The sequence below is a fragment of the Pseudomyrmex gracilis genome, unplaced genomic scaffold, assembly GCF_002006095.1.
Source record: "Pseudomyrmex gracilis isolate BER0280 unplaced genomic scaffold, ASM200609v1 scaffold_34, whole genome shotgun sequence".
Classification (NCBI taxonomy): domain Eukaryota; kingdom Metazoa; phylum Arthropoda; class Insecta; order Hymenoptera; family Formicidae; genus Pseudomyrmex; species Pseudomyrmex gracilis.
This window is the reverse complement of record NW_018020618.1, coordinates 322,309-350,293: the sequence shown is the minus strand read 5'-3', so window position 1 is coordinate 350,293 and position 27,985 is coordinate 322,309. Positions and strand designations below refer to the sequence as shown.

Here is a 27,985-nt window from a genome sequence, read left to right as displayed (position 1 = left end):
TATATATTTTAATATTAATTAAAGAACCATTAATATTAATTATTAAACCATCATTATACTAGTTTTACGTGCAATATTCCGCGACAATATGTACTATTTGTCACTGTGAATTCACCTTAAACATTCTTGACTGTAACCTGTTCCTCAAAAGTTGGCTTGATGATGAAAGTCACGACAGAAGAATCGATAAAATCAACACGGTCCGAGAATATATAATGCCGAAAATAACGTCGCGTCGTCTGGATATCTTCCGATATATCAGTCAGTCCAAGATGCACATTACGAAACGTCTATTCGTAGCCAGTTTTCATAACTTTGACATTTTATCTTACTTCTAGTTTACTTTGTTTATTCTCAGATTAAAGATAGAAGTTTAAGTAGAAGTGAAGGAGTAATTACAAAGTTTTTTTTCGCAATTTGTTTTGCGTCGTACGTAATATAATAAAAATTACTGCAAGATTTGTTTTAAATTTATTTTTAATTGTAATGATATAATTTTGAGGAAGAATATTTAACGATCGTACAATTTTCCGCGAGTTGCAAAGAGAATATAGGATATTTAATAAAACTAATGGTAGTATAATACATGGTATTATTTATTACGCATTTTAATCATATATGTATGTGTCGCTCATTCGTGTACGCTTTGTGCATTATATAATATTACATTGGATTTTCTATACTTACAATATATAAACTTTATCCACTCTTTATCAATGTTTATCATCTGCTATAAAATATGACTCATGTGGACTTATCCACCTCCAATAGACTAACGGATTAATGTGATATTATATATATATTTACGTATAAGTCTAATAAATTATCTTGACTATTAACATTCTCATTACGTTCGTTTTTATTATTGAAACAACCAAAAAACAACCACAACACGATCCTAATAACTTTATAAATATTTTTTCATAATAAAATTGTTTTTTTCATAAAATAGATATTCTCACGACTTACGTTTATTAAAAATAACAATCACGATATATCCTTTAACAATCGTTGTTATAATCTTTTTTTGCAAAAAGAGATAAATATACACAAGAACTTTTTTCTACCAATATGTCTGTGTATTAGTTTTGGCCTTCGATCCCGTTGAGACTATCTTCGAGCACTTCAAACTCCTCGAACTCCATTTTACCAAAATCATTGCTAACCTTCCAATTGCTTGTGTTTACTTCCCACCTTGTTAACGCGCTCGATCTGAATCTGTTTGGATAATTGGAATTCGAGTCGTTCAAATCGCCCAGCTTAAATTCAGCCTTGAAGGTAGTTTTTGTTTCCTGAGAATCTTCTCTTTTTGGCTCGAGACCAATCACCACCGGTGGTTCTCTCTTCACTTGCTCAATCTGCTCAACATCCTCGTCTCTCTGTTTCTCGTCCTCTTGTCTGCTGTCGATCGTCGTGATCTCGATACTGGGTGTCTCCGCGATGGTGCACTGTCTCAGGTCGATACTTCTGTCGCGGTTATGGCGCAGCAATTGTCCTTCGACGAATCTGCCGGTCAGTTCTAGTCTGCTGTCGCAAGAGTTGCTCTTCACCAACTTAAATTTTACATAATCGTTCGATCGATCGGTTTGCTTGAAGCCGTTGCCAATCAGTGGCGATATTAGCGGTCCGTTGTGGGTGTTGACTACTTTGCCACCGTAGTAAGTCACCGAAGTGCCGTATTCGCGGATTTTCTTCAGCACGTCTTGAGACACGTAATGCCCTGGACTGTCCGTGCCGTCATCTTCGTTGCAATTCACATCCTCGTCATCGGACGACGTGCAATGAGCACCACTTCCTGGATCGGTATCGGGATAATCACTGGACACGCCAGAACTTACGCTGCCGGAGTCCCAAGTTTGGTGATGATGATGATGATGATGGTGGTGGTGGTGGTGATGATAACGGCCGACCTTGTTCTTCGAACAGTTGGAGTCACTCGGTGACGTATTTCCGCTTCTGGCCTCGAAAGTCTGCGCGAGAATTCTCGTCTTCGATTCGCCTCGCGGGCTTCCAGGATCTTCTTTGGTGACGGAAGCGGTCGATGACGCCGATTTGGTCTCGAAGAGTCTTGTGAGATCTTTCGCTCTACTGGAACATCTGGACCTGGGCAAATTACATTTTATTGTTTCAGCTTTTCACGATACACTTTGAAGAATATAAAGGGAATTGTTTTTTGGCTTATACATGCATCAGCGTGAGAACTAACAACTTGCAGATAACATCGGCAACTTTAATGGAATTCCGAAAACACTGTTATTTCAGCGAGGAGTAATTCAATTGCAATTTATCTTAACAGATGCAGACGCTTCAATTCCGTTCACAATTTGCAATTCTATTAAACCAGATGTTATTTCGCGGTAAATTATCTACAATACTTTGTCTGCCTTGTTATTTCATTCACTTATCACAATTAACACGATAAAACTATAAACGATTTAAAACACACGCTTCGGTTTTTTTTTAACAAATATTAAAAGCGTCACCGACGCTTTGTTAGTCGACGACGTTCAATATTACACTACCTGGATTCCTCACGTGTCTTGTCAGATATTTCGTCATATTGACTATCATCGATGCTTGTCAGATCCTTCATGCTAATGCTTCGTCTGCTTTTGCAGTCCCGGGAAAACTCGGTGTCGGACGTGCTCTTCTTCTTTTCAAGCGTGTTCTCGAACATGCGTCTCACGTTTCGGACCGTATCCGGATCCGGTAGTTCTTCATCAATCAACTCGCGATTCACCCGTATTGGATGATAAAAGAAATGTTTTCTGATGGTCGATTTGGAACTTTTAGAAGTGCCGCTTTCAGACTGTTCTTCGCCGTTTTTCTCGCGTTTCTCCATCTTCTTCTGGATCGCACCGGCGATCTTGCACGTGGGCTCTGTTCTTGCCATCGGTGACGACTTCCGTTCCACCGCCTCGGCGCGAACCGGCTCGATGATGACGACATTATTGTCCATCAATAACTCCTGGAACGAGTACTCGCGCAGATACTGCATCAGCCCTTCGTACGTGACGTCGCCTTTGGCAGTGTTGAACATGTTTTTGCTGAACATATGCGATTTAACGATCTTGTAGCGCACGTGATCGAACTCCGGACCGTCGTCCTGGCACTCTATCGAGTCCACGCAGCTTCTCGACCTGGTAAGATTGGTGTGCGGCTTTTTACCGTCGCCGGTTTTCGACGAGGATGTGTCCGCGTTTCTGGACGGCCGATCGTCTTCGACGCCGTCATCCATTGATCTCCGGCGAGAATCACTTCCGGATTCAGAACCGAGACCAAGATCGGAGCTCTCCGATCTCGCTTCAAAACCCAAACTGCCTTTTACGACACTGCATGCTTTACCGAGAATACTGGACGTCTCTTTTACGATTCTTTCAAACCTCCCTTCGTTCTGCTTATTTCTTGCAGTCTCCTTCTCCGTGCTTTTCCGCTCGAAGAAATTCCTCACGTTTTCCACCATTGCCGCATTTTCCGACGTTTTAGCGTCCTGTAAAATTCATTCATCATTTTACTTACTGCGCTCCATTTTCGATGTTGAAACGTTTTGTACTAACGTAAACTGAGAGATGAAATAGTAACTGCAAAGTATAAAATTGTATAAATTGCTTAATAAAATTGAGTATTGAGTATTTAATTAAACCTCTTATGAATGTGTATGAGAGTCGTAGCAGGAAACCGCAGAAGCTGTTCAAAATTCTAACGAGCTCGTGTAGCTTGCGCGTGCAAAGAATTCAGAATATCTAGCTAACTCTATAAAAAAGTTCTCACTTTAGAAAAATATTATTCTCATTCTTTTTCTCTAAACCTTTTCCTGCTCTGACGTTTTTTATTGATCCTACCTTTCATTATATGGTAATGAAACTCTTGTCACTTAAAATCAAAATTTGTTAGAAGTTTTAGTATTCCACAAAACTTACTCAATATACTTAAATAGAAAAAACAATAACAACAAGAAAACTCTCTCATATAATACACATAATTTATTCCGCACTGACCTGCACACTTTTCCCATGAGTTTCGTCTTCATTGTTTGCATTATTTAACTTTATCACGGATGCATCCACGCGCTCGTTTGCTCTCTTTGCAATTTCCTGCGGTCTCTTATCCCTTGGCACGTCCTCGACGATTGCATCGATTTCCACGACCGAACGTCGATGACGTCTTCTGGTGACGTCATTATCGACAACCTTGAGGATTTGCGGCCTTCGAGACATCTCGTCCTGGCTCTTACCCGAGATCCAAATCGACTTGTAGTCCTCTACCTCCTCGATCTTGCGATCCACCTCGCAAAGATTCATGAAACGTTCGACATCGGCAGATCCTTGCTGGTCCTGACCGGTTTTGGACGAGGGGGAAGAGGAAGAGGAAGAAGAAGAAGCACGTTGATCCACGAACTTGTTCGCCGAGCTAATCTCCGAGTCTTCCTCAGAACTCTCGTCGAATTCTCGGCGCTTTCGCTCCGCCAAGCCTTGCCGGTTGGAGCTGGTTCTCTTAGGTGAATCGAGGTCCTGGCAGAAGTCCTGTATAGGATCGCTGTCTATTCGAGCGGAATTATTCTCTTTCGTTGTGTGTTCTTTGCATTTCTCCTCGTCCGTCGCGTTGCCGCTTCTCGACGGCGAAGTCTCTTCGTTTGCGCTGCTCGGCTCGTTGTACTCGAGTGCTCTTAAATCTCTCAGAACATGCGCTCGCTCCTTATTTTGCGCACAATTATCATCCCTCGACGAGTTTGCCCTATCGTATTCTAGGCGTATGTTAGAGAGAGGCAGTAAATTTAGTACATCGAAGTATTCTAGCTCCGCGTCGTCTTCGAAGAGAATACTATCCAAGCTTCTGTGCTCCTTACGCTTGCGCTTTACCTGAATAAGAAAATGCTTTAAAAGCGTGTATCGACAAGTGTCTTATAAATTTTTAAACACGTTGTTTACGCAAAAGTAGTTATAAAATGTATTCAGTGACATTTGAGATTCTGATATTATTCATTGTCTTTTTGCACTTCAAATTTTTTCTTTGCCGTTAAATGAAGTTTCTTTTGTATAACTTTGTCTGTTTATTTTGGTTTCAAGAAGCTCTTCAAAATGTATCTTGCTTTTAGATGTAGAGCACAAATTTAGAACTTACGACCAGTTGAAATTTAATCAAGCTGCTGCTAAATATAACGATGAGACCAGGAAACTTAGCGAAGACGTGATCTCTATTGTTTTAATTAGTGTTAGCGAGGAATTATCAACAAACTTGTTAATCATGTCGGCATATTGCATAATTCTGGACTAACTAATTTCAAAGATGATACGTCAACACCATCGAGTCAACTTGGATCAAAATAATAATTATGTTAAAATTTCATTACAGCAATCGTTGGTACGTTATATATTATTGCATCGCAAATTATATTTGCATTGTGTACATTGTTACAAAACCAACAGTTTAATTAAACGCGACATATTATTTTCAATATGCGAGCGTTATTTTCAATAATACAGCGCGCGTTATGATTGATTAAACAATTGTTTTTCATCAACATTTTACATCGGTAACAAATGGAAACGGAAAGCTTGTGCCACACGTAAATTAATAGCTTTATTATTTAAGAGATCTTTCTTTATTGAGAAAAAAATGTTTCACCTGTGTATATATACAGTCGATACTTCGATTGCCTTCAATGGGCCAATTGTCCTCGACGATGTCTACCAATCCGCTTACGGTATCTAAGTTTTGTACGCTGCGATATCGTCTTGGAGGATCCGGCCAGTCGAGGATATTCAGCCGATCGGGATCGGCGCGATTTCCTCGAGTGTAAGGTAGCGGGTCTGGGAGAGACACGAGACCAGGAATTGAGTGAAGACCGCACGTCGACCGCGAGTGATAAGATTTGGTTTCGTTGAATCTCTCGTAAGAGTCGGAAAGATGCTGCTGACTCTTGGAGAGTCTGAAACAAGCAAAGTGCAAAATTGCTTTATCAAATTCGCACGTGGAATAAATTCCACATTTGTTAATCTCAAAAATGTAAAATGTAGACCAAAATGTGTTAGAACGAAAGAGAGCAAATAGAAATTTTTCAACACTTTTTACTTTACATCAGCGCAACATAAAAGCATGTTTCATTTTTTTATAGTTAGTGTGCGTACATGTAACAACGCGGAAATTTTTTTCAGTTTTCTTATCTCGCGAGATAATTTTTGCTTCACAAAAGTTCAGTCACTTTGATGTTCCACGTTTTGCATAAAACTTAATTTTGGACGTGGTGATTATTTTTTCTCTCCGATAGTGCGAGCGACTGTGCAACGAATTAAATCGCTCTCAGCGTAAAAAGATGATGGAAACAAGAAAGTTTTTCACGTCAATCTGTGAGTTTGACCATAGTTCGTTTGGATTCCGTAAAATCGATATCGCAGCTTGGGGCATTTTATTTAAGCAAAGTTTCGTCGTGAAGTTTTTTGCGTCGCTATGAGAAAACTTTAAGTCGTTTGAGTGCTTCGTCGCGCTTGACCGATCGGTTGCCGCCGATAATCGACTGATTAATTCGTATAATGCAAATTTACGACCGGGAGATCAAATTCGTCGCGAAACTCCTTAAAGATCGCCATAATTGTCGTTGTTAATGGTCAGCACTTTTTTATTATCTTGTCGAGATAATGGTTCATAAACATTGCTTATTTAGTATAATTATCTGCTCTTTTTATGAATACGATGAAACCGATGTAAAGCGAGAAAGATCCTCTGCGTTTAGTACAGATCTTCATTTGTTAGAATGGAACACCTCTCACGTACTTTGTAGTGAACAGCCGTCAAATTAATTAATTAATGTACGACCTAGTTCAACAATTCATACGACCGCCTTGTCTAAGGCAGATGTTAAATAGAACACAATCTGGAGAACGAACTTTCGTTATTTTCTTATTTTCTCTGGAAAGCTAATGTGGTTTGTTTAATCAAAAAGTAGCGAGGTTAAGAACGACTTACGATCGAATTTATTTTTCATACTTAATATTGACTCACCTGCCCTTGAGGGAATTACGATCTATCAGCTTGGCTCTCGGTATCAATTGATGCTTTCTCGGCAGATCGAAGGTCGATTGGCCGAGTCGAAAGTGATGCGCCGCCTCTCGATCCTGACGGGACTCGTCTTCGGATATCACTGCAAGGCTTTTCGTGCGTTTCAGCAGCTTCCTGCGGTCCTGCGTCGATTGTGCCGAGTGGGAGTCGTAGCGACTGCCCTCTCTGTAATTAAAAAATTGCGTGGCAACAAGCCTAAATCATACGGAAACGCAATCATAATAAAATCATACGCTGTGACAGGTTTCTACCGGGTAACAATATATACTGTGCGTCGTAATTAGCGTATATACATATATTTTGCATTACGCAGGCTGCATCTCTCAGAAGTCGCGCGCTTTCACCGAGTCTGCAAATAGCCGAGCGAATTGGAAGTCACTGTCGCTTAGTACAAGCGCCATGAAAACGCGAGTAAAAAGTTATGTGATGTGATGTAATTTTCTAGTTTTGAAAATCAAGCAAATTTGTAAAGTGCTATTAATTAATTTTTTAATTTACTGCAATTGAGAAACGTAAAAAATTTTACTCATCAGTTAATTTCATTTTAGAACTTTAAATAAAACCAAAATTTTCATTTAAAAAGAGAAAGAGAGAGCGAGAGCTTTACAGAGATAATATTCCATAAGCGATTTAGGTAAACCACTTAACCACACTCATTACTTGCACCGTGAGATTATATCGATATGCATTCACCTATTACATGAAATGAAAATTGTGATATCATCATCGTTTGGTAGAATATATTATCTGAATGTGAATTTAATACCAGTATTGGGAAGAACCTGAACAAATGTCTCCGGTTTAAACGAGAGGGAAATATACGCATGATAATACAATGGAATTGTGAAGAGACTTTTCCCTACATCTTTTTTTTTCCTTTCTTTCTCTGTAATTGAACGACAAATTTTCTTGTCCCGTAAAAAGAAGAGTGTCACGTGTCACTTTACTTCAAGGTAATCTCTTAAAATGAGATTTATTGTTCTAGCTGTTTTTTTCCACGTTAAAAGAAAAATATATTGCGTTTTTATCGTGCAACGCTAGTCGGTTTAAACCTCCCGCCGTCGTTATCGTTTTCTTTGCATAACGTTTGATATGATTTATGACATTCAAATGAGTGAATGTACGTTTAGATGCACCTATAATGAGTTCTAATTAAGTAGTAGCTTGTTATTATATTGTTATCATTAAACGTATTTCCTGTTTTATGTTTTTATTTATCGAGAACTGGAAGAAGTTATTTTTATTGCGAATGAAAAGAAGAAAGATTTCAACAATGATATAAACTCCCCTAATAATTAAGGAATAATTATTTCGGAATGAGATTGATCATTTAGGACATCCAATTTCTATCTATCTTTAATATAAATTTGTATAATAATCATACGAGTTTGTACGATAACTATTACAAAATAAATCGTATCTTTGTGAGACAAGTATTTTACAATAAAAGACATGTCAAAAAACACACTTAAATTTTAAAAAAGAAAATATGACTCTCTGCGTTAGAGTAAATAAAAAATATCTTGTCTTAAAATAATAATTTCAACTATTAGAGTCCTTCGAACAAATCGTGGAATTAAATCGCTCACCTTGCTCCAATTTACAGTTCCTACTGCGCGAATTTTTTGTTAGCAAACTTTATTTGCATACGAAGGCAAGGCGAAAATCATGCTGATGTTTGCGCTAGGTATTTTTTTATTCTTTTGTTGTGTTTTTAAAGCCATTGTGATTTTAAAGAGGAAGTTTTGATTGCTTTTTTTCCTCTTAAAGCGCAAGATAAGAACAAGCTATAATTCTAAAATAATATTTTATAGGTTCTCAAACTAAAATGATTCTAGTTAATTAAACTTTATAAATTATAACGCTTTTTCGATGCCTGAGCATGTTGTACTCAAGTTTTAAGTATAAATTTTAACATCGTCAATTATTTTGCATCACAACTACTCATGCATAGTTACGCAAACTTCGCATGATGTGAAAATGACGATCATTACGATTAATTTGCTTGCTTAATGTCAACTATCCGTAAAAAGGCTGCGTAATCATTAGTTCTCTTAATCAATAGCGAGTAAACTCTTAAACTCGCTGTTACATCGTCTTAAACGCCGTTCTGACCTATTTGTTGCCACTAACTACTGATGTCGGATATACAACTGACATGTAATTACCTCGTTATTTTGATACTTGGTACACGTTGACAAGGTTGACGCGTTGAAATTCAGTTAATATGTAAAGAGTCTTGCTAACAGATTCCAGAAGCCGAATGAAGTGCGAAAAAAATCTCTGATGTAAAAAAAATCTCACACATAATAAAACACAAAATATCGGATAAAAACGAAGAAAAGAAAATGTAAGTATGTCATAAAACGTAGAATTTTCTGGGTATTGTGTGCGGCTTTTGTACTTAAATAGCCGTGAACGTAGTGAAAACAGAACGTGTCCTTTCGGCCGACTGCTCGTCTTAACGAACGTAAATCCTTGAGGTTCGAATTCAAATGGCGTATCGTTGTCTCATTGTGTTCGTCTGAGCACGGCAACTGGTTACGTAAGATTATCACGAGTTATCTCGGATAACTTTACACGCCATTTTTTATTATTTTATGGACGTCTGTATAAAAAGAATATTTCCAAACGCCTGCGTCTTTTTTTTTATTTGATACAAATAAAAACAATATATAAAATTCTCTTGTAATATAAAATTTCTTATAATATTATTAAGTTAATTATCTGGATATAATTTAAGATACTTTATACAGATTTACAAAGTACAATTTATAGCTGAAACTTCTCTGTGTTCTCTGATAATCGCTTAAAGTTTGAACCAACTTCATTCTCTTTCACGTCTTCTTTGAAAGGTGATCAGGAATCGACAGCGTGACAGTACCTATATACACTCGAAATGTGGCTAACGAGCTTGTCATGCTACTCTAATTACTCGTGAAAACTCGTTGGCGCTCGTAAATCTGAAATGGCGCTACATGCGCGTTTGCGAAAACTGAAGAAATATCTCCTTTGTTAGCCTTGATTTAAATCGTCGAACAATTAATATCGGACTGAGTGTTTTGCGCAAAAACAAAGGTATTCAAACTAAAAAATCAAATTATTGAGAAAATATTGAATGCACGAGTTATTCGAGCGTTTCACTTGTTGTATGTACGCAAAATATTGTATCATCAATCTAGAGAATCAATCACTTTAAATGAAAAACGAAATTATTGCGCGGGTGTACTTTCTGTCAGAAACAATATGAAATAGCTGGAAGAGGAAAAACATTGATAATATTTCTTCGAACGGGATAACTTATTTTTCTGACGTGTAAAGGAGAGAGAGAGAGAGAGAGAGAGAGAGAGAGAGAGAGAGAGAGAGAAAAACAGTGAGAAAAAAAATAAACGCCCTGGATATTTTGTGCAATATTGTTTTGTCAGAATCAGAGCTAGAAGTTTCTTTGATGTAGAATATCAAAGGTAGAACACACAATATCGCTACCGATCCGCAATTGACGTTCGCTTTATCAAGAGAATCGTGTATGTTATATAGTGTAAGTTGGTAGAAAAATCGAAGCCTCGGTTTTTTTGTACCGCATGAGCTTCCGCATAATCGAACGTTTGTCTTGTGTGCGCGGGCTGCAATAGAATTAAAATCAATCGCGATTTCCGGTCAACAGACTGCGACGTGTTGTCGTTGTACTTGCGTTCAGATTGCATCGCAAAAAGAAATGGCAAAGCACGTAGTGAAACGCGACGAGAATATCCTACGTGACCAGGCCGGAAGAAGTTCCGCAGCATGAACAGTCGATGGTTAACATCCGACCGACGACAAAGTTACTTGTCCTCGTAAGACTTCACCGATCGAGGCTTATTGTCTTAGTCACATCGCGACATTTAAAATTACTCACGGTATTGGAGAGAGATTCGCATTAAGATTAAGTCAAGTTATGTGACACGAATTGTGTATGTAAAATAAGTAATTTATCTGACTTTGTGTTTTTTCTCTCTAATTTTTGTGTTTCGACGAAACTAAAGTTGTTCATCTCTTCGACGGAATATTTTTACTGCGATTCTATTTCAAAATAATTTATGTGACATGAATTAAACGTGAAATTAGAATAAGTAATATTTTTCTAACTTTGCATTTTTTAAAATTCAAATTTCGAAACGAAAATTGCTGCTCATCTTTGACGGAATATTTGTGTTCCTTACGATTCTTTCTTTTTAGCTGAAAAAGCTCGCGTTAAAAATAAATAATTCTCTCGTTTTTTCGTTATTCAGCATCGTCGAATTAAAATTGCGAGTTTTTCTAGAAAGAGCGAAGAGAGGAAAACTTCGTAACTGATTATTCCGGAGATGAAAGAAATAATCTGAATTGATAGTGTATTTACGGACGGGACTTAAGCTTGTAACTGAATCGTTCCGTAAAATCTCTTTCATCTTCATCTAGATTGAGAAACATCGCAACCTTGATCCTTAGCGACTTGTGCCTTTGGACTTTGCTGACGAGAACAATGATTATGCAATTTCACGGGTAACCTAGATACCCAGAACAAAACCATGACTAATTAATGCTGTCTAAGTCTTCTCAAATGTAAAAGTTTACAGTGGGCGAAGTATGATAGAACGTGATAAGACTTAAAACACAGAAATTTTCCCACTATAATTTTTCAACAGAAATATTATTCTTGGACATATATATATTTTTTTAACAAAAAAGTTTAATTTAACAAAATATTTTATTTTAATCTTGTCACGTTGTGCGACTGCAAATTTAATAGCTGTCATAAGTCAGCTAAAATGTATGGAATCGAGTTTATTACTTTCTACTGAAAACCCTTGTCACACGAGAGTTCCCACTTGACACATTTGCCATGAAAGACACCTATTATATCAGCTGTACACGCGATATCACATTAGATAAATTAATTCTGATAACTCACGAATCTTTGAGTAACCCACGTACAGTAAGCTGACGCAAAAAAGAATAACAACGAATCTATATCACTGATTGCTAGATAACGAGTTTTACTATTTCCTACACGCAATTTCGTCGACGACAGAACTGGGCGTGTTTAATGAAAATTAAGCTCTCTGTTTGTCAGTGAAGAGGTAACTGAAAAAGTTAATTTGCGCACACTCACACACTACGATTTCACGATTGTGTTGGATGTTAAGTTTTGGCACTCGTTGAACCTGATCGAGAGCGGGCGATTGGTAATCTCGCGCGTAACGTCTCTATCAGTCTGATGTCGGCTCCTCACTTTCTCGCTTGCTCGTCGACTGGCGAGAAGTATTGTTGTACCTGAGGACCGATCGCCACTGTGCACCTGTTCCCGCCGGTGTGTACCCCGTCCTGTTTCGTAGTGGGAGTAAGACATATTTCAGCCAGACAATGACGTCATTGGTCCTCGCAAATACAAGCGGTGTTATGAAAGTACAGTCACGCGGATATGCCACAGACTTCGGAAGTAGCCAGCTTCGTAAGCCATCGCTTGTGAGGTACGCTTATGTAATAAGGTTATTTAGGAGTTTGTTGGAACAAAAATTTATGATGAGATTCGATTAATTTTATAACATAAATTTTTCAGTTGACTCGGAAAGTATAAAATGTTTATTTTTAGAAATTTAGTATTATTTTTAATTTGGGAATATAAACTGACATAATTTTAGAGCAGTTTGCTCTAAAGGATTTTAGTTGACTCATTTATTAGTACCTTTAATTTGTTTATTTATTAATTCAAGTACAGAGATATTTTATTAATGTTCTATTGTTTAATTATGTAATTATGCTGTTGTATACAATATGTTGCATAAATATATATTAATAATTAATTAAATAATTATCAGATATTAAAATATTCTGTTCTCGATATTCTGTATGTTACATTTTAATGAAAAACTGTAGGTGGAAGAGAGACATGAATGACACGTGGAGGTGTTTAGTCGAGACTACGAGGAATCTCGAAGGATTAGATATGTTACGTATGTAAGCGAGGGTCAGATGTCAATGACCATGTGCCGGATTTAGCAAGGACTTTATAATGTAAATACGCGCGATACGAACATTGAATTATTAATTCGGATGGATTAAAATAGACAAACAAAATATACAATGGAACGTATATACAAATTTATAATATCTCTTTTTACAAATATTATTTTCAGTTTTGTTAGAGTTTTGCAATTTTTTATATTTGCCAATTATTTCTTCAAAAAAATGCATCACGTACACTTTAATGAATATTTCAAATAAAAAAGTATCATGGATTAATATGTTAAAAAAACCAAACTCACTTAGATACTTTTTATAAATTAACATAATGAATTGATTAATAATTTTCTTATTAGAATTTTTTTAATATACTTTTTAATATATTTTAAAAATAATCTGTAATAAATTTATTTTTTTGCGATTTTCGGACACTATATAAAAGAACATTTTACACGATAACGTTGCTGATAACATTTTATGATAACTTTTTTTGATAGAAAAAACCTTTTGCAATTCTGCAAAATGTAATATAAGAGAAAGCGTACAACTCTATTTGACATCACAATTTGCGCACAAAGGGCTATTTCTTGTGACAACTTTATCTTTGCCATTTTAATTCGTTGCAGCATTCTTCAACGATTCACTTTACCCACGTCAAAATGCGAATCCCTTCGATTCACAAAGTGCTAAGTAATCTTTGAAAATGACGAGAATCTGGTTCTGGAATTCTCCGAAACGACGAGAAATATATACTTTATCTCGAATATGTCGAAAGTTCGCGCATAGATCTATCCAAACATCTCTTCAAGATATTCTCTTCGTTATCTTTTGTTATCATTACGGAGTTCCATTTCTATTCTACGTTTCTTGCGTGTTGTAGAACTCGGTTCGCTACTTCCAGGGCACTCGGACTCGCGACATTGTGTCAAGGCCAAAATACACTGAGCAGAATGATTGCTTTTATATCCAGCGCGAAAGACAGTTTTTTGTACAACAGATTTGCGTCAGCCAGCGAGTTAAAGTCAACTGGTCGTATTAGCTATTATTTCAAGCGTGACAACATCTATTAAAGAATACGATTTACGATGTAAAAATGGAGATAAAATCATATTTAAGCGTAGGTTTCTCTCGTTAGCCATTTCGTATTGGTTTTGTTGGTTTATTTTAGAGAAGAGCGTTTTTCTCGGCAATAATTACTTTTATTATTTACAAAAAGACGATAACACACACAATGTATTAAATATAAAAGTTTTTATTTATTTTAAAACATTTTTTTCTTTATTGCTTTCGAATGGTCTGCTTTATATGTGTATGAACAACTAATTGTTATATCTTTCGTATTGCAACAAAGGGAGGTATGATATTCGTTTTATATTTGCTATTATTACTGCAATAACTAACACTAAACGCAATATGTTTAATACATTTGTACGTTACAGAAATGTTTAGAGGTAGCAATTAAACTGAATAAGCAGTTAAATTTTCCAGTCCGTGATCATTGTAAAATAATGAGAGATTTCAGATTTTATCACCATGTGTGTACGAATAATTTCACACGTTTTAAACATTTATACATCATGAGACGTTGCTCTTAACTAAGTTGCTAAAAATAATTAGTTTGCTGTTATGCGGTCTTGACAATTAAAGTGCGTACAGAGAAACAGAAACACATGCCCACACACAGTCGTGTACAGAAGTTTGATAGTTTTCAAACCACTGTTTCAGACAATGGTTGATGCGGGTCTTTTGTGAGACCTAACCCACCGAAGTTACCATCAATTAGAACATCTCTAGAAACATCCTCACAGAAAGACAACATCAAGATAATTAACAAGACACCACAAAACGATTCTAACAATGCAGTTTTGCACTTCAGTGTTTTATTAATAACAGAATTTTATATACTAATGAAATCTATATTGTTTCTCGCAAACGAGTAGTCGCGTGTGAAGTGAAAAAACATATACTTTTAGTAAAATCGTTTCATATTTCACAAATTCGATACATATCACGTTTCATGTATGCAAATGAAAGTTAATAACGTATATATAAAACTACAGAAGTCACGAAAAACGACAAAATGGACAGCTGTTTATCGTTCAATTCACTTTCTATGTCGCGGTTATCCCCTCGGGAGAGATGTATCATAGAAGTGGAAGGGAAAATTGAGAGAAAGAAAAAAGAACACAACATTGTGATGGATCTGTGTCTCGAGTCCACGTCGCGTGAAACCGCAGAGAAGAAAGTGACCATGTGGCATTTGGCCAAGGTGCCATTTACACACGTACAGTTGTTGGAATACACGAGCACTTTTGTTGACAGTCGGACTTCTCGGTTTTCTTCTTTCGTAATTCACACTTCTACGCGTGTTACACTCCAGCGCGCATTTCTCCGCAGACCTTTTCTTGTCACTTAATCTCTCTACGGGGATTAAGTACAATCGCGTGCACGCGCCAAAATGACCACGGCGCGAACAAATGCGTGACTCGCAAACATCTCGGACTGAACACAACTACTCGCGTATCCTATTTATTTTGCAAGACAGAGTCTCGCAAATTCATTAAAACGCGTTTCCGAATGAACTTCCTAAAGATCTATGGACTAGTAGATTAAGAATCTCTACGCTATATATTTGAATCGAAACTGGAAAAAGGCACGTCGCAATTCGTGCCATTACCATTACAAACGAACCTTCAATCTATGTAATTCTCATCAAGTCGAAGAGAATCACGAAACGATCTCTCGTGGAGTTTCATTAACTTCAACGATATAGTGAGAACGGATTGAAGAAGATCGATTAATTCCTTTTGCAAAGTAAAAAAGGAGCGGCAAGGCCAAATATCCGGAAAATCCAACTGTTATTGAAGTTTAGAATCCCGAGCAAATAAAGTTTTAATTGAAAACCCGCATCGAAAAGCTTTTTAAAGAATTGTGTATTATTTTTGTTTTTTCGTACTTTGCACATAATCGAGATGTCACATAAAAGTACATCTTGTCACTATTATTATTGGGTCATTAAGTATATAACTTCTCGTGCGTGAACTTACGTCAAGTTTCATATTTAATGTGATCCAATATTATATAAAAATTTCTTATATAAAAGTCGATTTACTATCGACTAAGTTTTGAACTATTTTTTTTTAGAATAAAAGTACTAGATATTTAAAAAATTTATAAATTATATTTTTTAATACTTTATCGATCGTGAGAACGACCATTAGTGTGGTTCTTATCGGTTAATCTCCAATGAAAGAATCTTCGATGAAGTTGTCTCCTTGAGAATAACTTAAGTTCAGTGTGAGAGTCGAGGTTTAGTAAAAAGCAAGCTGAACAAAAAAAAAATTATTATTCACGACCTGATATGAATCTGCGAGGCGCAGCGCATTTGCGGAGATCCGATCATATTTTTGTACACGGAACAGCTATCACGTTTAAAGGCAAAAGAGTTTCGTGGCATGTAAGTTTAACGATTTGAGCGGCATTTCAGCGAATCGCACGCTTTCTCTGACGTCTTAATGCAATGCTCAGTTCTTTTCGTGTTTCTCTTAATGAACAATCTGTGAAACTTGCGAGAATAATAATTACAACATGTTACCTCTCGGTTTTTTTTAAAAAGTAATCAGGCTCACCGAAGAAATAATATGTAAATAGCATGTAAAGCTCGGATATGAAATATGTAATAAGGATAAAATATGACGAGAAAATGTGGAATTTAAAAAACTTCAGTTTTATACAAGAAAATATAACTAAAAGTTTTCTAAGAGAAAATTTAAACATGTACACGATGTGTATGTGTTTGTGTGTCTCTACAAGACTTGTGACATACACACACATACGGATAATGTCGCGAAACCTTAATTAACTGAACTTTTTTTAAGCCATTTTTTTAATTAATATTTAAACTAAAATACAATAATTAATACGTCGCGAAAGTACGCAAAATAAAATTTCAAAATGAGGATCACATTTCTCTGATACTCTTTGTGCGCTTGTGATTTCAATAGGTAGATAACTGACGGGCGATACAATCGATAATGCAAATCGACAAGAGCGTCTTCGCTTTTGTCATAAATACCTGACCCGCTGCACGACAATTTCCTGAATGATCTATCCGGTCACGGAGCTCTGTAAAGGATATCTCGTTTCACACACACGGGATACGCGTTCACACAATGGAAATCGAACGACACCCCGGTTTGTCGTTGAATGTAGCCGATATGCAACTGGGAAATTGAGACGAAAAAAGGTGGAAACAACCACCGCTATCGTTCCATCCCCTCCGCTCAGTTTTAAACTACAATGAATCACATGGTTGTCGAGGAAACCACTTCGCCCCATGTGAAACAAAATGTGTGTGTACATACACACACATATATATATATTAGATACAATTGTAGGTGCGTATATACACAAGCAATCTCTAGAGGTCACCTGCCTTTTTAGCCCCTCGACTCCACCTGGTCACTATGATTCATGCAGTGCGCAAACAGTTGCAGCAAATACGAAGCACAATAATTTTTTCCCGAATTTATCTAAATTATATGTATTTCTTTTTCGTGCGATTTTTTCCGATTGAATAAAGCTTGAATTGGAAGTTTTGCCAATTTCGAAAGTTTTGTCGCGTTTTGGAATTATAATGTCATTCCATTATCACTCTGCACTCTTCTATTCTCCGACTGGTTCGTATTGTTTGTATTGTTCGTATTTATTATTGATTTATTGGGATTTATTTCGAGGAATTTAATCCAAAGGAATCCTTTTTGTTGTCGAAATTGGTTTTTTCGTTTATACCTTTGTAGGGATACGTATTTGTTTCATGTATAGAAATTCTTTGTACAAAACTGTTGCAGGTTACACACGTATTAGAAATAATTCTTTTTTGTTTCCCAATTTGTGATTATATTGCCGATAATTATTTTTCAGTATTTTCCCTTTTTTAATTATTGCGATCAATCACTGTCGATGATAAATGAAGATGCGATAGTCGCGTTCGAAGATAAAAACTTTCGCGCGCACAAAGTGGTCTCTTAGTCGATCTTCACCGTTTTCCATTGTTTCTTCTTGTTCTCATCGTTTCACCAATCCACCGGGTTTCCATCTCCAGAAGCAATTACGGAGAGCTAAGCGGTAGTACGCACAACGAAATCAATTAGGCTCGATTACCCGAAACGTCGTTAGGAATTCTGCGCGGTCGGTGATCCGCACTTTATTGCAGGAGAACTTCGGAGAAATTGATGCTTATAACAGAAACGGCGGCGTGAAAGCGAGTGCTAATGCGATAGTAATATGTACGTGTAACTTAATCCCGGGTCACTAACACACCGACAATATTTCGAGTTGACTGATTCACTTTCCGTTCTTTTGTAGCGCCGGTGCGCAAGAATATCTCGAGTATCGTTAAGTTTTATGATCTTTGCTACGTTGCATATTCATCTTTCTTCATATTCCTAATTATGTAGTTTACTTACTTCGAAGTTAATTCTTCCTTGATTAAAATGTCGTTACTTTTTTTTTAGATATACAATAGATTGAAGTTTGAGAATATATATTTAAAGATTTATCGAACTTTCAAAATAAGACCTTGTAATATTAGACAAATAAACGGTATTTTTTCTGCAGAGAAATATTTTTGTCGCCTGTGCTGCCAATTAAAGGCTCGTTCCGATACGATTCCGATATGATAATTCGCGTGAACAAAGCGCGCTTTACGAAACTCCTTGATGGACCAGGAAATCATATCGCGATCGCGGAATCGCTCTTACCTAATCTGACCATCGATTTTCCATGCTACCGCACTCTTCGAGGATGGTTGCTTCCTTTACGTAACGTCACGCTCGTCGTTAAAACAACATCGTGTATAACAAACTTATTATTACATAAACGAGAATCTTCGCGCGCGCGATCGTAGATTGTGTCTAAGTTGGAGGAAACACAATTAGAGTTCGAGCATCGTCAATAATACGAAGCGTCTTCGTATTGACCGACATTCGCGTCAGTATCTCGATCTGACGCGCGGAATTTTTTTGTTTTTTGACGAGCGTGTGTATTCGTAGGATCCCGAGGATCTGCGGTAGAAGAAAAACGCAATTTATGCTAAACAAGACGGAAAACCGACCGATTATTTCCGCGAGTTATATGATTTTTCATCGCTGGCTCGCGGAAAGGTCAGGAAACGAGGCCACTAAGCAACGGGAAGTTATACAATAGAGAGCACGTTCCTATTCTCACAGAGGAAATCCTATATATATATATACTATACATGGTGATGGTACTTCTAATGAGGACTCAATTCCCTTGTTATACCTATCGACGGATTCTTCTCGTCTACCGGAGCGTTCATATAAAAAAAAACCTTGGGTTTTCTATGTGCAATTCTGACTTATGAAAGTCGGGTTTCGCGTTGCAAAAGAAATTGAAGCTACAGCTTGAGAAGGTATTTTGTAGCCTCCCTTAACGCGAGATTGCAGAAATGTACTCGCCCAATGGGATGGTCTTAAGTAAACACGCGGTAAATGGAGCTTGCCGATTTATTCATCGAAAGCGGATTTTCTAAGGGCGCGTTTCGACTTTTTTGTGTTTTGTTGATCAGCTGCTAGATGATCGACAACCGAAAGCGAATTAAACAATGTAAACACTATTCCACCTTGATGAAATGTTGATAAAAAATATTGAAAATATTATTTTACGTAGATAAACTAAATGTTTGCGCTATGTTTGATTTGCTCTCAATTGTTAATCAATTAGCACAGTCGATCAACAAAATCAATATGTGTAAACACACCTTAACGAAGAGTTCAACGAAAAAAATTGAAACAAATGAGACAGCAATGCGCTTTCTGAATAATACGGCGATATTTCGAAGCGACGTCACGCTGTAATCTCGTTTTATCGATGAATCGAGGCTTGTACAGTCTATGATTAATCATCTCAAAGTCGCGTGCAAAAGCTGATTAGCAAGTTATTAGGTATAAATTTTCATTTAACTTTTTATGACGCCATTTGCATCAGTGATGGAAGTAAAAAATACCTTTGGAATATAAACAATATGCAAATTTTTTAACGTACAGATTCAGATAGAGATGCTTATAAATTTTTCGATCAGATGTCGTTAGCAATACCAGCTGCTGCACTACTGTCGAGGAGCATGAGCGATCGAATGTACATGACAATAATTATTCAAATTGTTGAGATAATCTCTAATGATCTATTTAGTACACAAAATTGAGTCGCACATAATAGAATGCAATTTATAGTGAAGTACGGTTATAAATTATCGGAATTTGTAATCACTAAGCGTTCTGATGCACTTCCCACAATAATTTATTAATTTATATTCTTCATTATATTAATAAACTGAATTACTCAGTAGAGAAATATAATAGCGGAACCGAAGAATTCACTGGAAAAGACGATATGGCATTTCCTGTATTTATGCATTTTCATTTTTTGTCTCAGTCTATTTTTTAAACCTTATTTTTTAAACTTCTGCATACGCTCTAAATAAAATCTGAATTACATATAAAATAGAAAATCTCTTTTCTTGTAAATCTTAAAGGAGATTCAATTATATACATATATAAGCCAAAGTGTGTGTATGTATGTGTATGTGCGTGCGTCACAGCTGCCCTTTTCAGAGTGAACCCCTCAATGGATCCGCGCGAGTTTATACCTGGATGTTCTGAAATCACGATCGACGAACTCCATCGTCACTTGACAGTAGACGATCTTGACGACGTACATCGCGACGCGTGTGTCGCGGTTCGAATCGCAGCGGCACTTCGCACTGATGACACTCCGCGTTGTCGGTTCTCTCACGAGTAATTTCCGACATATGCAGGAGACACACGCGGTTTGTCAAACGCCCTTTGTGTCTTTGCACGCACGTGTGCGTAAGCGTTGCGAGAGAAACGGGGAGAGAGAGAGAGAGAGAAAGCGTTGGAAAAGGAGAGACGCATATAGAAACGGAGAGAGAGGGAGAGAGAAAGAAACATTCGAACGCAAAGACGGATATCCGGTGTTCCGCTGGTACGGTCACGCTATACGATAGCGCTATGTGGGCTTCGCGCTAATTAGCGATATTCCGGTATCGCGCGCGGATTGGTTAATCCGCAATCGATCTCGTCAAATAACTGCGTATCGTATCATTCCGATGTATACCTACCCTTCATTGCTTTGTGCTTTTGGTTTCAGAATTGCATTAATGTTGTAAACAAGTGTCGCAAATACATTCGCACACGTTCGATATTCCGCAACAAAAGATGTTTTTTTAACGAACATTGCATTATTCAACAATAATGTGTTTCAATATTATGTTTCAATATTTATTTCAATTTTACGCCTGATGCTAAAATTATCGATGCACAATGTTATGGCTATTATTGCGCAACACGGATTAGCTCACGGTTCTGATTCTTAATTAATGAGAATTTGACGTAAATGCAATAATCTGAGAGAGCCGATGTTTGAATGTAATCGGAGGACGATTTACTTGGGTTTTAGTCTGCGAAATTGATTTTATCGTCTAGAGTTCTGGTCTTAACGCCGCACGGTATCTGAATTTACGTTCTAATTAAATTACCAATATGTTTGCGGGAGTGTTGTTCCAATCCTCGGCAAAATTGTTAATTTGTACACGGTGAAAAAAAAAAAAAACAATCAAGCTTATTCAAGTGCTTGGAATTACGCCGCGTTTATGAGATTTTACAGAATATACGATTTAATCAGAACAGCTTACACACAGCGTAATTGGCGAAAATCGTTCATACCTGGATGATATTATAAGTATTTTTTTATTTCAATTGCGCATACGTTCACTTCATCGTTGTTTCGTTGAAATAAAACGGGAATTCGCGGATAGCGTTCCGCGGCTCCTTCTCCTCATGTTAGAATGAGTCTGGTCTGGACGAAGTCGCGATAATTAGACCACAACCGTGTTAATAAGCGTTGCCTGATGCGTGGCAATAATACAACAGTAATTAACTATTAATCATTACTAATCGTGACGCATCGTGTCTCGAGAAACCACGGGGGGGCCAACAGGATTCGAAGCGAGAAGGTAGAGAGAGAGAAAGAGAGAGAGAGAGAGAGAGAGAGAGAGAGAGAGGAGAGAGAGACACGCGCGCGAACATCTTTGAGAGAGAACTTCTCAACTTTTAAATTATTCACGACAACCTTGTCCCGGTTTCAGCTATCTTATTTCGGTCTTTGCGATCATAGAGGATATTTGAAAAGGTAAATTCCATCTACCGCGCTGTTGTAAAAGCAACTGCATGAATACGACGAAAACAACTCGTAATTATCTCGATTGCAAAAGAAGTTTCGTCGAGTAGTAAGATGAAATGAGATTTAATTCCGTATTTTTGTGAGAGAAAATAATCTCGTAATTACCGGGGCTTTTTCTGACGCTTGAATAATTGAAGAATTGTCGGCTCGGATAGAAAAATATAGTTCGACGTTGCGTTGCAAAAGAGGAGTCATTAAAGTATTTCATCAGTCTTCGAAACGTCGCGCGCGAGCATAATTAATTGAACTGCGTGATGTTCGAGTTATATAGAGCTTTAATACGGATCTTTGATATTTATCAAGAAATTTGTCACTCGACGCTCAACGTCGGAAAATTATCTCTCGAGCGTCTTCGCTCGTTGATCTCGCGCTTTAATATCTAATACTGCGCGAGCGCGCTGTGCATGCATTATTGAAAAATTTTACTCACCGATGGCACTTTTGCCGTTGTCGTTCCTGCGCCCATAACGCTTCTCCAAGATTATGAGTTCCACTTTGCACACCGCCCATTGCCGACCTCGAGAAGAAGAGACCCGGTGCAGCAAATACTCGTTTAACAGCGAGGTGTCGTCGCGCACATGGCACCACGATGCTGGTGTCTCATTGCGAAATATTTTGCGAATGTTTAGATGCCGCGATGATGCACAAGTGTTCCGCAACGCGCATATTTGTCCGTCCGACCTGTTTGGAGTGATAAATCTTGGTGAGCACACCATAGAGGAGGAAACGATAACAATACATGTCATTGCGATGCAATACATTATTCATGATGCCGCTAAACAAACGGTGCTATTTGCTATTTACAATCGATTATTTATCTTTATTTTTTTCTATTCGAAATAAAATGTCGAAGTTATAGCGTAAAAAAAAAAAAGATTGTGCCAGAAATGATACGTCATTAAATATCAATGTGGTGAAAGTTGCCCGAAACTCTAATCGATACAGATCGTTAAATCTATCTGTAGTGAAGTCATTTGTAAAGTTTGATAAGGATTTCGTGCGCAACGTGCGCGCGCAAAAAGTAGTATATCATTTATAATATAAGTAGTACTATTTATAACACACTTAAAATTGTTAACAAGAGCGTCAAGACTCGCACAACAAGAACTTTCGCTATAAAAGATTCAAAACTGCAATTACCATTGAATAAATGTACATAACTTTCTTACGACATGATTAATAATGACGTCTTCAGTTACTAATTTACGTTTAGGACTTTGTTAAAGTTTATGATACACAATTACACTTGTACGTGTTTGATGCTTTCTCAGCATTAGCAACAAAGCGATGTTTGTCAATTTATGATTTTAATCTAATACAAACAGTTGATATACAGTTTTATATGTCTTTATTAAACAAACTCCAGACAACACACATTTTTAGAACAATGATGTAATCATCTCTCTCTCTCTCTCTCATACCGATTTGTTTTTCTGCACTGTTTAGCTACATAATAGAAGCATATGTAACAACGTGAAAGACGTTTAAGAGTACATTGTCAACCTTGTTTGCAACATATTTAGAGCTCAGCGTTTAATGAATGTAGAAGATTATCTAATTTTGTCGAAAGACTGAGCATAGCGCTGCGGAATTTACCGTAAAGAACGCATGCACTCGAGATAGTCTCGTAGTACATGATACCGTCTGGAAAAACCGATATTTGATCAAAGAGACTCGAGAAGAGTAGAGAAATAAAGTAGAAGGCATTTGATCTCTTCTCTCTTTTTCTCTCACTCACTCTTGCGTACGTATTTCTGCGCGTATGTTCACTTAAGTCACATTGAAAAAACTTAAACAGTGAGACTTATGAAAGTTAATCAATCACAGACCGACATCCTTTTGAACGTAACTTACATTTAAGAAAAAAATGACTTGCATTTGGTTGATTTGCTTGATATTTAAGTCTTACTGTTTAAATTTTTTCGTGCGTTTCTGGCTTTGTGCGTTGTTAATATTAAGATATGTTACTAGATGGCACTAGTAAGCGGCTTTCTCGTGAATAAAATCGATGAGAACGGTTTTATATGCGAGACGACGGTAAGCATACGTTATCTTTATTGCGAACTGAGAGATGTTCCAACGTTGAGTTTTTCCGGAAAGGGTCAAGCCGCGAGGTTTCGACCCAATTAATCGAAAACCAAAATTAATATCTTTTAACACATACACAAACTGTTCAAGTCACATGTAAGATTCTAGTATAGTAGTATTCAATTTTCAAGGAAAAAGTTTTTTTTTTTATTCAAACTCGTTATATTTACAATTGATTTTTATTATATTTCTCATTAAGTAGATACTAATATTTCTTAAATTATTAACATTCGAAGATGTTTTACGGGTTTGAACCGCGTTATTGTCATTTTTATACCGACGTTTCTTGAACATTTCAGCTTACTTTATTGGGGTTTCAAGAGCAGCTTGATTCTTAAATTATTGTTTAAATTATTGATTTTCAAAGTAAATTATAAAGTTTTTAAGTTATAAATATACACAAGAATTAAATGTAAGATAACAAAAAAGCTATGTAAATACTAGTAGTGCCATCTAACAAATCTTGACAAATAATGCTTGACTAATAAATATATAAGAATAAAATAGGCAAACATAGAAAAAGAGATCTTTATTACAACAAAATGCCTTTCCGCTCGAGTTATAATATACAAACAAGGCTTTCACTTTATTTCTACTTGGAAAACTTTTGCAAAGTTTACAAACTTTAATACTGTAATTTTTTGTTTGTGTTTATTTACATGGAAAAATATATAGAACAGTGATAGTGCAATACTTTTGTTGAACAATAAAATTATTCATATGTGTGTGTGTGTTGCAAGTATTTGAAAAAAACATTTTTAGTACTATATGTACCACATATGTGGCGTACACATAGGCGATAGTATTTCAGATATCTTAATCGATGAAACATTCGTGTTACAAAAACTCGATCTGTTTACATAACATCTCGTTCATTTTATACGATACGACAAGCTTTCAAGTAAAGTACACATACACACACTTGCACCACTACAAATATATGTACTTTTTGTTGTAAAATATTGGAAATGGAAAAAAGTTACGTGTATAATAAAAAAAAAAAAAGCTAAAAATTGAATTATGAGAAAAAAAATAAAATGTTATATCTCTAAAAATATTCTATATTCAGTTTTATATGTATTATCTATTAATTTGAATTATTATTTATTAATATGAATTAAATCTATTAATTTGAATTATTAATCTATTAATTTGAATTATTATCTATTAATATGAATTAAACTAAGACATAAATACCAGATATTTTAATATTGTGTTATAATTGAAGTGGAATACATATTATTAGCGAAAATTACACGTATATAGTTCTAGAATTGATATCATTTAAATATTTTAAGCACCATTCACACTTACTTTTGATAAACTATAGAAAGCTGTGCAATTTTTATTTCAAAAGGAAGTGAGAGACCAACATACCAAGATTATAAATATACAAATGCTAGTTAGTTTTGATTTATAAGTAAGTACTTTATAAGTTTCTATTTCATAAATTGAAATAAAAGAATAAATAATTCTGTGCATTCTTAATAATAGAAGGAAATTTCACTCACACGACGCTTATTAATTACACAAGAATATCCTCTTCCGTCGTCCATCCCGGTAATATATTTCACCACGTGTTAATATTTCAGTAACTTTCTAGCTGATCATCGATGCGTAAATTTCTTCACTATTTGGTTACAATTTGAAAATTGAACGTAGTTTAAAAACGCATAAGGAAGAACGCGTTCAAAGAACTTTTTTATAATTTTTTATTTTTACGCAATACTTACAAGAATATTTTAAAAGTAAACAAGATATATATAAGAAAACTTTGTTTTTATATGATGATATACTCATATAAAAAAACTTACATGGAAAACATTAGTGCAGCTAATATTAAAATAATGTAAAAACTGAATGCTAATTATTTTAATATTTACGAAACTATTTGAATTCTATACGCGTTTTGCGGCACAAAGAGTTCAGTAACTATATTAACAAAAGTCAAAAGTTAAGTACATGTTTTATTGTTTTAAACGTACACGTGTTTGGTCTGTCTATAATCAAAGTATTCGGAGCGTGTAATACTTCAACTAAACTAGATTTCACAAAAGCAACTATAAACTAATTTAATAATGTATCAAACCTATATGCACAAGCAGCTATATTTAACTTGAAAAGTACAAAAGAAATGAGAGAAATCTATAACTCGTTCGAAGCATCTTCCACACGATGTAGAGAAGTCAATCAATTAGTATGTAGTTCTCCCCTACCTTCCTCCCGTTCAATCTTTCAATTTATAGCCCAAGTCGAGAAATCCGGGTGATCCTCATGCGATTACTAGGTGTTAAAGACGATGGTTCCTTGAGAAAGCCAAGAGTCGGTCAAATCTGACCGTCTCATCAATATCCACCTACTCTATCCTCAGAGACTTCTCTCCGTGATCTTCAATCGTTCATCCCCGTAGAATAGGCGAGATTGATTCTTAGAGAAAAGCTGGAGTACGTTCGGATACGTACGGTACGTCATAGAGAAAAAAGAATCGACCACGTTAAGATTAACTTTACGATCACGTCACTTATTAATTGAGTAGATTCTTACGATAGACTGAAGCGGCACAGAAAACTTTACCGTCTCGCGGAATTTACGAGGATGATGGAAGAAGGGAGGTAGACGCGTGTTCGGAGGTGGTGGTAGATTTCTTGCCACTTCCACCTGTGTGCCAACCTATTACACCTATACAATGCACATCAACCGTACGTACCATCCGTCATGTGCGTGGGGGCGTACTAATTGTTGGACGTTGCCTGAAACACGCGATTATCGCGGCATCGAATATTTTTTACCCTTCGAGTTACACACTTCGTCGCGCCGTAATCGTTATCGAGAGAGATCTTCGGATGATCGCATCTTGAACGATCGAGCAATCTTGATCCCTGCCACCGTCGTTTCCCTTTCGAGACGAGAACTCTCTGATGACAAACGATCACCGATTATCTTCCAGTTTCCTCGAGAAGGGGACGATTTCGATTGTGCACAAGTGTGGATAATATTGCGAATAAATGTAGATATATATATATATATATATATATACATATATATATATATATATATACACTTTTATACACGATTAAACTGTTGTTTCACTTGTTAATAGCGAGGTAAACTTAACTTACTTCCTTGTTTAAAAAAATATAATTTGTTTTTATTGTTATAAAGTATAATTACGTAGCGTACTTTGTTTGGACAAACAAAGCGCTTTAATAGATCATTTTCAAGCCATTAGTTGATTGTTATTCAGATTTACAAGAACGCAAATAACGCACCTGTGTCATTTACAGAAGATACGTCAGCAATTCGATCGGCAGCATAAATTCTTCCGCCAGTCAATCCACCTGTCGTACACATCAATTTCTCACATCGTTGCATTATAGCAATATCAAATGTGAGAAATTCACATTTCCATCATGACATTTTATCCACAGGATTCTTTATATTTTTTTTAATGCGTATTCTAAGGGTGAGAAAAATTTGTTACAACTTATTTCCTTACTATTACATTGGTGTCAACACACACGGCAAACTTTGAAAAACTTCCTAGTGGCTTATAACGCGCGCTTGAAGATACATTTTC

General features: G+C 36.3%; 2 protein-coding genes across 4 annotated transcripts in view; one reads left to right on the top strand and one right to left on the bottom strand.

Annotated features, from left to right (window-relative positions):
- Nucleotides 1–27,985, top strand: part of LOC109852722 (calcium uniporter protein, mitochondrial) — a 53,153-nt gene that overhangs the window by 18,500 nt on the left and 6,668 nt on the right. The gene's annotated exons all lie outside the window — the stretch shown is intronic.
- LOC109852721 (ERC protein 2) lies at nt 440–26,937 on the bottom strand. Of its 2 annotated transcripts, XM_020424153.1 has the most exons (8): nt 26,625–26,937; nt 25,920–26,038; nt 22,751–23,001; nt 7,000–7,221; nt 5,626–5,929; nt 3,999–4,859; nt 2,523–3,490; nt 440–2,103 (listed from the first exon to the last, which is right to left on the bottom strand). In XM_020424153.1, the coding sequence occupies exons 3-8, from the start codon at nt 22,828–22,830 to the stop codon at nt 1,083–1,085; spliced, it is 3,456 nt and encodes a 1,151-aa protein (XP_020279742.1). In that variant the 5' UTR covers nt 22,831–23,001; nt 25,920–26,038; nt 26,625–26,937; the 3' UTR covers nt 440–1,082. The 2 variants fall into 2 exon arrangements, with proteins under 2 accessions (XP_020279742.1, XP_020279741.1); XM_020424152.1 differs by lacking the exon at nt 25,920–26,038.

What these genes read in the sequence shown, in the direction of transcription:
- LOC109852721 (XM_020424153.1), bottom strand. Translation starts at nt 22,830, where the DNA reads ATGGGCGGTGTGCAAAGTGGAACTCATAATCTTGGAGAAGCGTTATGG. An exon ending in CAACGGCAAAAGTGCCATCG is followed by an intron (nt 7,222 to 22,750) that starts GTGAGTAAAATT and finishes TTTTAATTACAG; the next exon opens with AGAGGGCAGTCGCTACGACT. An exon ending in CTCATGGGAAAAGTGTGCAG is followed by an intron (nt 3,491 to 3,998) that starts GTCAGTGCGGAA and finishes TGAATTTTACAG; the next exon opens with GACGCTAAAACGTCGGAAAA.